The 13,648-nt window shown below is 40.6% G+C and overlaps 1 protein-coding gene across 2 annotated transcripts; it reads left to right on the top strand.

Moving 5' to 3' along the window:
* The first annotated feature begins 477 nt into the window (after positions 1-477).
* On the top strand, positions 478-11,713 carry HS3ST1 (heparan sulfate-glucosamine 3-sulfotransferase 1). 2 transcript variants are annotated; one of them, XM_041490515.1, is made up of 2 exons: positions 478-517; positions 9,030-11,713. In XM_041490515.1, the coding sequence occupies exon 2, from the start codon at positions 9,157-9,159 to the stop codon at positions 10,117-10,119; it is 963 nt and encodes a 320-aa protein (XP_041346449.1). In that variant the 5' UTR covers positions 478-517; positions 9,030-9,156; the 3' UTR covers positions 10,120-11,713. The 2 variants fall into 2 exon arrangements, with proteins under 2 accessions (XP_041346449.1, XP_041346458.1); XM_041490524.1 differs by lacking the exon at positions 478-517 and adding an exon at positions 2,786-2,804.
* The last annotated feature ends 1,935 nt before the right edge of the window (positions 11,714-13,648 follow it).

Genomic DNA, 13,648 nt, shown 5'->3' with positions numbered 1-13,648 from the left:
TGAAGGAGGAGTATCTCAGTCATTCCAGACATCCATACTGCTTCAAATTCATCTGGCTGAACAGACAGCATCTCAGTAGGAAAAAAAAAAAAAAAAAAAAAAAGAGCCATTTTGTAAAGTCCCAAGAAAGTAAACAAGAAGTAGAGGAAGTAAATACAAGCACTATAAGTCTGTTATTCATGCAACCTCGCATGGGTGGTATTTTTATAAGAACAGGAAGGAGGCAATCTAAGGACTTGGACTCCTTGATCCTCGTGCGTCCCTTCTGGACTGCCTGATCCTTGTGCGTCCCTTCCACACCAAGATATTCTACGACTTTATGGAGGCGGGGGCAGGTGCGTTTGCTGCGGACAGCCATTCGTTTCCCCGGGGCTGCGGCATTATTTGGGCGAGCCCCGTTTACCCCGCGCGCTGTCCGCGGGCACGCACGCGGGCGGAGGGGCCGCTGCCCGCACCCGGCGCCGCCGCTCGCAGCCCGAGCGGGGCGAGCGCTGCCCCCCGGCTCCGCGCCCCGGCGGTGAGTGACGCGGAGGGGAGCGGCGCGCCGGGTGCTGCGCCGGCAGCGTGGGAAGTTGGGGGTGGGCGAGGGTGCGGGCGGTCGTGGATGGGCTCTGCCGCCCCCGGGACGCGCTGGCGCTGCCGCCCGGCGCCGCCGCCCGGCCGGCACCTGCTGCCGGCAGGTGGGAGCCCCGCGGCAGGCGAGCGCCGCTGTGGGGCTGGGGAGCGTCTGCCCGGCCGGGCGGTACCTGAGAGCTGTCCCCAGCCTCGGCGGGGACGCTGCCTCAGCCCTCCGGACTCAGCGGGTCAGGCTCTGGGAGGCAGCGCTGATGGTGGGGTAGGAGAGAAAGCGGGGGGCGAAGGAAGGTGTACGGCAACACCTGGCCAGGTGCGGTTTCTGGGCACTTTCTTCATCTTCTTTCTCTTGTGGCAAAATGAGAAGCGCAAGTAAGGGCAGAGTGGCAGGCATCTGGAAGCGGGGCGCCTGCCTGACGGGAGAACACTTGCAAGAGCTCTGCTGAGCATCTTCGATCCGCTCGCTCCCTCTCGTAATGCTGGAGCCGGCGGGATGCAGCGCGCTGAACTGGAACCTGGCGAGCTGCGTAGGGCTGGGGGCACAGTGGTCCTTGGGGCTCGGCAGGAGGGCACAAAGCCTTAATTGGAGCTCGCTTCTGTTTTGAAGGACTGTCACCCTAGAGTAGTACAGCAAAGGCTTGGTTACTGCAGTTCTTGGTGTGCTTTCCTAGGATAAAGGTGTGTGCAGCTCAAATCTTTTGAGGGTAAAAGGATGCTGAGAGGAGGGGGTGGTAGCCTTCAGATGGAAGAGTTTGGGTTTGGTCTCATCTTCCAGCCAGACATGCAAAAGATCAGGAGGGGGCACACAGCTGAGTACAGGCAGTTCGATCACCTCAGCTGACTGGGAATTAAAGTACATTATTCTCCTTCCTTTCTCTGTCAGTGTAGTGGGTTAAGGGCTTTTCCAGTTTCAAGACTGTTCCTCTTCGGATTTTAGTGTGAGGAAAAAAAATACCTGTGAAGTTCTAGGAATATTATGCTTAAATGGCATGGGGATAGAACATCTGCAGGGAGCATCTTTCTGGCATGAGAGATCCATGCAGTGCCCACTCCCACAGAGCGAGAGCCTCTGCAGTGTATATGGCAAATGGATCATAGTAGAACACATTCAGTTTGGTGAATGCTTATATATTCTCTGGCTATCAAACTTAATTTGTAAGTATAAATATAGTAACTGTTGCAATTTACATCTGTCAGCATTTGCTACACTCTCGAATAAGTGAATTTCTCACATTGCTCAGAAACGAGCACCTCACAGTAAGAGCACAGTCACTGACACCAACTTCAGCTCTCTCTTGCACTCTCTCTGCTTTCAGGATCCATCCTCTTTTTTTCTCCTCTTTCAAAAATGCAGAGGGTTTTGATACTACATAACCAAAGTTACCTCTGGCAGGTCAGCAGGAAGGTTATGCATCTGAAGCAAGGCCAGCTGTTTGTTGCAGTGGAGAGACCCTAATTTGATAGAGCAAATTCCAGCCTCAGGGTTGCCAGGTTCCTGTCCGTGTCCCTCTTGTCAGGATATTACCTTGGTTATTCTGAACTAGCCATATGCTTACACAGGCATTACAGAAAACAGAAGGGTGGAAAACACTTTCCAGTACATGCGTGTATGTATGGATAAAAACAACTCTTCTGCTTTTCATTAGAGGAAATAAAAAAAAAAGTTTTTATTAGTCTCACTAACCTGGGATCTCTCCCCTCATCTAGAAATGCCCCTCACAACGTATAAGATATTAGACCTCAAAAATATGTCAGAGCTGATGGATTTCCATGAAAACTTTTGATAATGAGAAGAACAAAACTGCAGTATGCTAAGGCAGACCAAGATGGGAGATCCTGCTGATCATCTCATTTGTCAGTCCAGAACATGAGGGTTCCCTCCAGGTCACTGTGTAGTGCTTTGCTTAGTAAATTGATTGGTTTAGCTGAGTCTAATACAGTGATGACCTCACCAGTATTCACCCTGCTCCAGTGTTATTCTGAAGGCAGGAGAGTGGAAGACACAGAAGACTACTTGGAATACGAACTAAATGACTGTTTTGAGGTGTGGAGATTTTTTTTTTTGTTTGTTTGTTTGTTTGGGTTTTTTTTTGTTTTTATTTTTCTTTGAATACTGGTATTTGAAACAGGACCCACATCTCTGTGTATGAGGCAAGAAATTGCTTGGCAGAGGAAATGAGAATGGGATTGCTTAGTCTCCTGTGTTCCCTATTTTAATGCATCCAGTTAAGGTGAGCCTTTGTACTGAAAGGGGCAAGACAGGACAGAGCCTCTTTTCACACACACTATTTTCTTGGGGACAGCTTTGATGAATTAAAAAGCAACTCTATTAGCTGTGCAATAGATTTCTGCTTCCTAATTAGAATGTGACCCATTTTGCTTGGAAAGTGGGGTGGGAAGTAATTTCTGGATTTTGAATTGAGCATTTGGGTTTATGGAGGGGGTAGAGGAGGCAGTACAGTGTACCCTCTTTACTAAAAAAATTGAATCCTGACAGGTATTTTAAAAATTGCTAGAAGGGGTTAAGGGGATTCCATGTTACTATTCAGCACAAAAAAATTTTGTGCATCCTCAGCTTTTCAAGTTATTTTTATTCTGGTGTAATGTCCCATTTTTTATTTTTTTTTTTTACCTGCATGAGGTTTTCTGAAATCTAGGGTATTTTCTCTTCTAACAGTTTTTATGATCTCTTGCCATGAAAGACTGGAATGGTCCCTTCTGGCCTTAAGAAAGAGAGCATGTTATATATAACCACAGTCTATTGTAAATTTGCTACCTTACTGCTCACACTGGAGCTGAACTCCTTTAGAAGTCATGAACTGGTGGCCTATCTAATTTGCATAAACTGTATTTATCACAGCAGGTGCAGAATACAGCAGATTTCAGCCAAAAATACTTCCTACCAAGTCAGCCTTTCTCATTTTGTGAAGTTCCACTTCCCAAAATTTAACAACCTTTTAAAGTGTATTTCTGAAGTTGTAGTGCTGATAGACAGTATCTCATCTCAACAGCACTGAAATTATTATTAGATTTCTTAACATCTGACTATAAAAGTTAAAGCCATGGTTTAATCTTCTCTGGTTGTGCAGCAGTTTTAATATAATTTGGGGAATGTACATATCATCTAGACACTGTAAGATAGGTTTATACAGTTGCATGTAGTTTCATGTCCCTTCTCAATGTGCAAATGACTTTGTTGATACATCATGGGGTGATCAATAGTTTGTGGTTTTAGAGACCTTCGGTAGTATGTAGTTCTCTTTCCTTACTCTTATCTCTGTAGCACTCACTAATGTAGGAAAGTATTTGTAGTTAATTACTGGAAACTAGAATTCAAGCATTTCATTAGCAAATGTTGTTTAAAACTTTTGTTAAAATGGGATTAAAAACCACAAGTGTGTGCAGTAGGAAGTATAGGAAGAATTTCTTCTTGGAGAGGCCATTGTGATACAGATAGATAAAAATAAAAAAAAATCAGAATATATTTTCAAGAAAAAACACATTTCATAAATTGAATTAAATTTAAAAAAACCCAAAAAACAAACAAAACAAAAAAAAACCAGCTCCCTTTCCTTTCCTGCTCTTGGCTGAGCTTTAAGTGATAGCTGTACTGGGAATTTTTATTTTATCAGGGTACAAAGTGGCACTTGAGCTAATATAAACAACTAAGCAATACATCTTATGGTGGACAGTCTACTATTAGAGGATAGGAATATACTGTTCATATCAATGAGTTCTTGAAGGATTTCAAGTACACTGCAATTGCTCTAGTTCAGTTTTTTAAAGCACATCACTGAATACAAATGTTCAGAACACTGAGTCTTTATCAGTTTAGGAAGTCGGTTATCTCAGTTAGGGGAATTTTTTTTACTGAGAGAAGCCAGCATAGCAGATGTGTGGGTTGTACTGCACAGCTTGGTTTTACCAGCAATGTTAGTCTTATATTTTGCAGTACTGTGTGCCCAAATATGTGCAAGGGAAAATGCAGTCCACAAACTGTCCTGAGGTTCTATCACATCAGCAAAACTTATTCTTTGTAAGAACAGAATGTCTCGCTCAGATTTTCAGCTCTAATCTCCCTCTACAGACAAACTTCAGCAAGTGAAGTATAGTTCTCATTCAGTCCAGACTGTATTTTTAGGTGGCTGTGCAGAGATCTCTCCAGTGAAGGGATTCAGTTCTGCAAGGAGATAAAGTGAGGCCATCTGAAATTTAACGTGTTTGTCCACAGTCCCTAAGGAAGCAGGAAAACACAACTTCTCTTTAATGAAGGTGAAGTCGCTTGCATGCTGATGGAAGGATTTGTCTTACCTCTCCTAGTGACTGTCCTGGTAGTACCTGGGTCCCATTAGCTCTGCTGAACCTCTCAGTGTGTTGCTGTGGGCTTTTTTTGTGAGGTCAGGCTCTGCCTGGTGCTTACTGACTGCCCTACAGACACTCCTTATGCCTCTTCCTACCCACTTGGGCAGCTAACTCAGAGGTTCTTGTGAAAGTTCAGAGCTAAATCTAATCCTATCCAATTCCCAGCAAAAATGAAGTTATCAGTCCAGGAAGAAATGACCTTATTTTGTTAATGCATGTTAAACTAAGAAGTCTGTATAATCTAGATGGTTTAGGCAATGTCACTGATGACACACATATGGAGACATTAAAAAGCCTTTGTAAAATAGTTAGAAATATCAGAAATTACAAAATAGTAATACATGTTTCAATGAGTACTGAAACATGCTTAAAGGTCAATGACATACGACAGCCTCTGGCCCTCATTCTGCATTTACTGATTAAATTTTCTATTTATTTCCAAGTTACTGTTGAAGAAGTTTTAATAATAAAGTCCACATTGAATCTGGTTAAATAAACAGGATGGCACATTTCACTAATTAATTTGAGAAAGCTGAAGAAAAGATTAAGCAAAAGCAATCAGAGTTTTTGAAAATCTTGGTATAATCTTCACAGCACCATTTAACATAAACTGTGTTTCTTTTACAACTTGTTCATTTATTTGTAGCAAATAGAAAAGTAATGGCTGTCAGTTAAACTTTTTGAACTAATCTGCAATACAGAGTCATCAAGTGAAGTCATGTATGCTCTGCATGACTTGTGGATGCAGTGAAGAGAATTCTTAAAGCAGAAAAGTAACTTGGCAAAGTGCCTGCTTTAAACTCCTCAGTGCATGCTTCTTATTGTTGAAAGAGTTTTTCAGACCCACAGATTATAAAGCTATGGAATAGGTGTTTGCATCATTTTAATAAACCACTGTAATTCTAGACACCAAACTACAGATTGACCTAAAGCATTAAAGAGAATGTAGGACATAAGAGCTGAATGACAACCAATTTATATGCTGCTTTATTCCTGAAGACCTCTCTTCTCACACACTGTGTATTTTATGCTGAATTTGGAGGCACAATCGTGTCAATTGTGTTGCATTAGTCTAACAAAACAAACTAATTGATCCAGACATCAGGCCTTTACAGGTTGGGAGAAACAAAATAGAATGGAAAGAAAAGGCAGACAAAGCTTTATTGCTTGCAAACAAAACAACAATAGCATATAGGTACTCTGAAGGACATAGTTACTGATATGGGTTTTTGGAAGTGCACAAAATAAATGCTACCAATACAGTAGAGGTGTTCTGCACTGGAGGATGTGCACCTGAACAAATAGCTGAGGAGGAACAGTGAAATTCTGTATGTCTGAAACAAAAGATATTCCTACGTTTCAATGAGATTTCATATTGGAACAGGAAAGAGTTGCTTTTTTGCATTTAGAAAAAGCTGTGCCCCACAGAAGTCTTTAACAATGGGAAGACATTGAGGCAGAGCTCCACTGAGGCTCAAAAACCTGCCTGAGGTGGGGCCCCTGGTACCACACCTAATATCCCACGTATTCTGATTTCAAAGATGCTGGCTAAGACAAGACTAGAGCTAGAATGAAGAGACACCTTGCTTTGTCTTTTTCTCAAAAGTTCCTGTGTTATATTCAGCTACAAGAAGGCTTGAATAAAGAAGTTGGCAACTGACTAGTATGCAAACTATGAGTTACAAATTAAGAATCCAAATGAATTAATATATAGCATTAATTTTCTTTTTCAAAGAGAAAACAAAACACCCTAAAAGTCCCCCAACAACAGCAGGGGAAAAAAATCAACATGCCCCCCCTTTCCAATCCAGCGGTGTGTTGTCGCTATGAGACCAGCAGCAGCTAAAATTTAATTTTTCCAGTGATAGTCTGTTGCAGAACTTGGCTGTTAGCATAGCATATTTCAACCTGACTATTAAGAAATAAGTGCTCTTACCAGAAGGCTTTAAATTCACTTCTTTCCACACAGTTCAACCTGTTCCTTGCTAGAATCCTATTATGCTTTTCCAATAAGGTGTTAAGACAACTGCTCCGGCTTACTATTTATGGAGCCAGTGACTTAAAATATACTGTGAAGTAAGTGGCTATTCCTTTAATCTGTGACCTTAAAATTCAACAGAGTTGATGTTTTGTTGTTCTTATGTACTGAGCTGCCCATCAGTCGCTGATCCAATCTGGCTGATGAATCCTGTGCTCCCATTGCTGCTGAATATTGTGGCTGCATAGCTCAGTGAATTTACCTATATCAAATTTTCTGTCCCCCAGTGTCTTCCCCCATCAACATCCACGCTGTGGGGCTATTAATACTATTTCTTGTTAAAAGTGATATAGATTAAGCTGAGAATGTTTAGGAGGAATGGTGGGGACAGGGGAAGAGAGTAGAAGACTAATGATGACAGATGAAATGGAACTCTTCCAGACAGAGAAAACTTAACAGTGGCCAAAAATGGAAAAAAAAAAACCCCAAATTCCTCTGCAGAATTGCCTCACATCAGACATTGCAGAATAGCCTGAGACAAGGTATGCTCACAAGCTCAAAGCCTGTGGGCATACAAGGAGGCCCTCTCTTAACTTCACATGTATTGTGACACTTTGCTTCCCTTTTTTGCAGCCTCGATTTCTGCTTCCTAACAATATTGCTGCCTTATAGCCCATTAAAAATGGAAAAAGGGAAAGCAATGAAGTGATAATCAGTGGAAAACATCAGGAAGCAGACCTGTTCCGTTCAGGATGGAGTCATGACCTCTGTAAATGCAAAGCTATCAAACACAACTGTAGATTACTTAGAAACACATCATTAGTCCTTGTTGCACTGGGACTTAGGTTATTGTGGAAAAGTCATTAGTTTCTTTTCAAATTCTCTGGAGCATTTCCAAACCCTAGCCCTTGCATTTCCTCAGGTTGTTCATATGTAATTTCATATTTCAGCCCTTGTTAGCTGGCACAGTATGTGCTGTTCCAGGTTTAAATTCATAATTACAGTAGCCTACTAAGGCAAAGCAATCAGGTACTCAGCTGTCATGGCTTCTGCTTCTAAGTGGAGTTAGACAATACTGAAATCCACACCAGCCCTTCACTGAGGGTATAGAGTCTTTGGAAGACATTGTAATTCAGGGAGCTTGTGTACACAGCCTGCTCATACTGCAACAATCTAATAGCTCTACGATGTGTGAAACCGCTACAATTCCACTTCAAACATTGCATTAAAAATACCCTGACCTTTAAAGGGTGTTCAATGGTGGTATTTAGTAGTCTTTTGATAAAGCCTAAAGTTAGTTCTTTACATCACAGCAGCCTGCTGGCTAACTCTTGAATGACCTTCAGAAGTATCCATTGTGTATTTTCTTTCCTGAGTATGGAGTCGAGAACCACAGGTCTTCTAGTGTTTTGTTGATTCAGTCATACTATAGTCTGTGGTTTCATTATCTTACCTTTTTGCAGGGTCAGTGTGCAAGCCACCTATTTTATCCTTAGAAACAGTAAGCACAAAGCAAAAGTTAACTTCACTCAAAAATGACACAAAATTCAACTTTTCCTTAGTGTGCTGTTTACCTAGAGGTCTTCCTAATTCCTTTCTAGGAGAGTGTTGCCTTCTCACGGTGGACAGTTCTATCAACTTTGCATGAGCCCTTTTCCCAGGAGGCTTGATTTCTAAGGTTGCTATTACATGGTTCTTTGAGAGGCTGTAATTTCCTACAAGACCCTCAGCTTTTAGCCATGCTTTTTTGGTCCCCTCCTCCACACCTTTTCCTTTTTATGTTTTGTTTCTAAGACAAACCTGTTCTCATAGACTAAAAAAAGAATTCTCCTGTGATTGTGGTTCAACTCCAAGGAAATCAGATTTTTTAAAAAATAGCAACTAATAATACCCTGTGTGCAAATGAAAGATTCATAATATTAATGTCTCCTGATGACTGGAAATAATTTTCTTATGGCATTGTTGCATATGCCTGTCTTTCAAGACATTTAATTACACTGAATTATCTATGAGCCTGAAGTTGGGAAAGCTAAAGTTTGTTCAGTTTTGAAAAGAAAAAGATATTTGCAGTATGGCTGAATATAAGATAATGTGCTTTTTCTTTTCCCTCTTTCAGCGAAGTTTTTGCTTGAGAAATACACATTTGCTCAGCAAAACAAAAACCACTCTTAAAAGTTGTCTTGGTGGAAATCGCTCTATGCCCTATTACCTGCTTGAGTGAAACCAGACTAAGAACTTCTGTCATGGCAGCTTTTCTGCTGGGAGCTGTGTTGCTTATTGTTCAACCTCAGATAGTGCCTTCCAGACCAGCTATAAATTCAAATGCTGAGACTTCTTCTCAGTCTGTTCAGAGAGAGCTTTTAAAGAAAACCTCTCAGAAAAATGACTTCAAGGAAAACATTCATTCTAACGGATCATGTCAGCAGCTGCCACAGACTATTATTATTGGAGTGAGAAAAGGTGGAACAAGAGCTTTGTTAGAGATGTTGAGTCTCCATCCAGACATTGCAGCAGCAGAAAGTGAAGTTCACTTCTTTGACTGGGAAGATCATTACAGGAATGGATTGCAGTGGTATATTAATCAAATGCCATTCTCGTATCCCCATCAGATCACCGTGGAAAAGACTCCAGCATATTTCACATCACCTAAAGTGCCTGAAAGAGTTTATAACATGAACCAATCCATGAGACTACTCCTTATTTTAAGAGACCCAAGCGAAAGAGTACTGTCAGATTATACCCAAGTGTTCTACAACCACATGCAGAAGCACAAGCCGTACCCATCCATTGAGCAATTCCTGATAAAAAATGGCGAACTCAATGTGGACTACAAGGCAATAAACAGAAGCTTATACTACATTCACATGCAGAACTGGCTGAAGTATTTTCCTCTTGATCATATCCACATTGTAGACGGGGATAAACTAATCAAAGATCCCTTTCCAGAAATAGAAAAGGTAGAGAGATTTCTGAAGTTATCACCACAGATAAATGCTTCAAACTTTTATTTCAATAAAACTAAGGGATTCTATTGCCTGAGGGACAGTGGTAGAGAGCGCTGTTTACATGAGTCCAAAGGACGAGCACACCCACAAGTAGATACCCGGTTACTCGGGAAACTGCAGGAATATTTCCATGAACCCAACAAGAAGTTTTTTGAGCTTGTGGGCAGAACATTTGACTGGCACACGTTTGTGGCAAGTTAGTGGTAAGCTTCAGAACCTGTGTTCCAGTGTACAGTTAGAAGATTTAAAAAGGGCATTTAAGCTATTATTTATTTGTAAAATCCATAAATACTTCTGTACAGTATTAGATTCACAATTGCCATATATACTAGTTATATTTTTCTACTTGTTAAATTTGAAAGCATTTTGTATTGTTTTTCATGGTTGTTAACATTGTGTATGATGTGTCTATATGAAGAAACTAAATTATTTCATTGCAGAAGGTGCTCTCTTGAGAATGTGTTGTCTTTTTAATAAATAAGAAATTCATTTTGACGGAACATTTCTGAATTATTTGAATATTTTGGCCTTCCTGGACTATTTTCTCTAATTGCTAATGAATATGCTAAATTTTACCTTTCCATTTTTCTTAGTTTAAAATGTGGATTGATAATCTCTTTTCCATTTGAAAATACTGTTGTAGTTAACAAATTGTTCAATCCTGCTTTATGAAATTATTTCCTGTCAAAGTGGTGGTACTTACACATGTTGGGAAGTGCACACCCAAAGGACAATGGAAGTCTCTGTGTAATTTGATATATTAACTGCTATACTTAACATTCATATTCACTGTTATAACAAGTGCTCCTCAATTCTTTGGCAGTACAGTGCAGGTTTCATGGCAGATTTTTAAAGATTCTGTGGGGACCAGCTCATAAAATACAGTTAGCTGTGGAAATATGGTCAATATGAACACTTCCAGTCTCTGAATGTATGCATACTTCATAAAAAGGTATGGTTGAGAGAATTTAAGCAATATAGAGACTTTTTCAAGGCTGCTTGTGACTGTTCCTACATTTCATAGCACATTTATGCTTTACCATCACTGAAAATAAACACACCAGAAAAATTAGTTGGTCTGCATTCCAGTAAGCAGCAACTTCATTCATATAAATATTACCACATTTGTTCCCTACTTAAGGCTGCTTTCTATGAGTTTTCAGTTGCTTCATGCAACTGAAAATTGCCTATGGACTACTGTTTGTTTAATCTCCTTCCAAGAACCACGAAGCCAGGTCTTGATTAGATGTGTGTTGTGGGATTAACCCAAATTCCAGGAACTTGCCTTGTTTTCCATCTGCTGAAAATGGAAGTTAGATGTTAGTACATTGGTAAAAACTGCAGTTGTCCTTATCTACAGTGGTTATGATGTCTTGTTAGCTATCAGTTTCTGGAGTTAGAGTTAATCCAGTTTCCACACGAGGGTTCTCGCAGTACTTTCAATCCAAGCTACTGATTTTTATTTCATGGTCTTGAGTTTAGTTGTTGAATGTGCAATGGCAACACCCAGTAAATTTGAACTTGTAGCTGATTGTTACAATCCTTTATAAAATTTAAATGTAGATTCTTTTTTTTCTGGTGAGCTAGTGCAAACTTGGGCACTATGACAAGGTATCGTCTGGATGCAAATATCTCATATTATGCCTCTTGCATGAAAATTTGCAGATGCTGTCCCTCTCTCTCCCACTCCTTGTGCACCTGCCCAAGCTGTATTCAACCTCAGAGAGGTTGGTGGTGTTTTATAAAACCTACAATGAAATGGTATTGTACTCAATAAAATATTTTCTGAATTGCATTTTTCCTTTCTGGTTTTTTTTTTTCTTAAGTTTCTAGTTTGGAAGACCAGAATTTAGGATTCAACTCCAATTTAGATTTCAGCTAAATGTTACTTAAGAGCTTAGCTGCAGCCTGTTGCTATTGATATGAAAGCAGTTGTTTGCTGCTGGGTTGTGCCTGAATGGTCCACTGCTGACCCAGAGTATACAACAAGGAAGGAAAGTTTCTGGTGGCAGTAATGTCAAATCTTACATGAGGCAGATGCCAAAAACAACAGAATCATAGTAACATCATGTTTCTATTAAAGTTTTAGAAAAGAGAAATTCAAGTGATTTTGAGTAAGGTGGGACAGTATTTTTTCCTACACTTACCCCATTGCCTTGGTAATGTTATCTCTGCAGGAGCCAGCTGGACCAAAGAGATTTTGGCCCAGCCAAAAGACTTCCATTAGTGCCTTCCTGCAGTCTCAGATTAAGCTCAGCAAATTCACCAGCGTTTTGCTGAGAAAGGAAAAATTCTAGCAGGCATGTGACCAGGACTTGGAGGAGTACATGTAGGCAGGGCTGCAACAAGTCCACCTGCAGCAGGTTGAACAGGGCAGCGTAGGGCGTCAGTGTTGAATTGGAAATGCCTGTGCAATACTGACAGCTGATTGGGTACTGAGGATGCTTTTAGTGCCTAGTGCTGCTTGGTACCAGTATTTTGCCTGTCTCTAGGCAGGACACAGGCGCACATTTCCCCACACACAGTATGGCTTGTCTGTAGAAAGAGAAGTGCAGCATGAAGCATTAGGTCACTATTAATGCTCTAGTGCTCACAGAGCATTGTCTGCAGGATCCAGAGGTGAAGTGACCACTTCAGGGGACATTTTGAAGCAGAACATCACATGACTCACATCCTCAACACCAAGTCCAGAGGGTCTCACAGAAAGTATATCATACCCAATGCTTACAACTTGTGCAGGGATGGCATGACCGTACAATATGTTATCCTGGAGATAGCTCTCTGTTAGCTGTGATGGTGATGAACAATAAATCACACCCACACTAATAATAACAGTAATGTTTACCTACCATAGGTTCAACAGTTCAAGAGTTCCAATTCTGAAAACTGTTCTGAGTGTGAATGTTCTGTTTAATCAGAGCAACATTCATTTTCCACACTAATTACTGTACTTAAATATATTTACTAGGCTGTTTCTAAAGAGGTGTTATACAATAACAAAAACCATCAGAAAGTGAAGAGAAAATGAAAGAAGAAGGCCATAGCACATTCCATTTGGCACTCTAGAAAAATTAATAATGACCTTTGAAGGCATGTCATATCTGTTCATAAAAGAAAAAAATCCTTGAAATACCTTTTCAGTGTTATGCAACACAGGTATTTATTTCTGTAAAGCTCTACTAGCTCAGGTTTAAAGTACAGCCACTTGGGTGTTGCTCCAGAGACCTGTTTTCTCAGGGCACCTAGCCAAGCCTGTGATCACTCTTGAAAACTAAAATAAATACAAGACTTTATGAGAATTCAAAGCTGGGCACTCCCCTTGAGTACAAAAAGAAATGCCAAACAAATAATTATTCAGGGTGGCACTGCAGGACTGTGTCTTGCCCTTTACGTCACGATATAGATTAGTGTGAGACTTTGAAAGCCAGATATTGTACCTGCAGAGGACAAAGATTAGACTATAATGATTATCCCGGGAACACTGCTGGAAGATTATGGAAAGGGAAAAGAACACCAAGGCTATTATTTCATCAAGAGTATTTCTACATGTACTGGTGATGCTGCATGATCTTGTTACATGTGCTTTGCGCTTCCTTGTATTTTTCCTGCTTTTAGAGGTGAAAAAACATCTACTGTGCTTGAATAAATCAACATTTCTTTGGAACATATCAGAAAAAATCTATTAATTTTTAAATCTTGCTGCATTCATTGATGAGTGTGTGAAACTTAA

This window comes from Pyrgilauda ruficollis, unplaced genomic scaffold (assembly GCF_017590135.1).
Source record: "Pyrgilauda ruficollis isolate IOZ18807 unplaced genomic scaffold, ASM1759013v1 scaffold1, whole genome shotgun sequence".
Taxonomy (NCBI): domain Eukaryota; kingdom Metazoa; phylum Chordata; class Aves; order Passeriformes; family Passeridae; genus Pyrgilauda; species Pyrgilauda ruficollis.
This window is presented reverse-complemented; position numbering and strand designations above follow the sequence as displayed.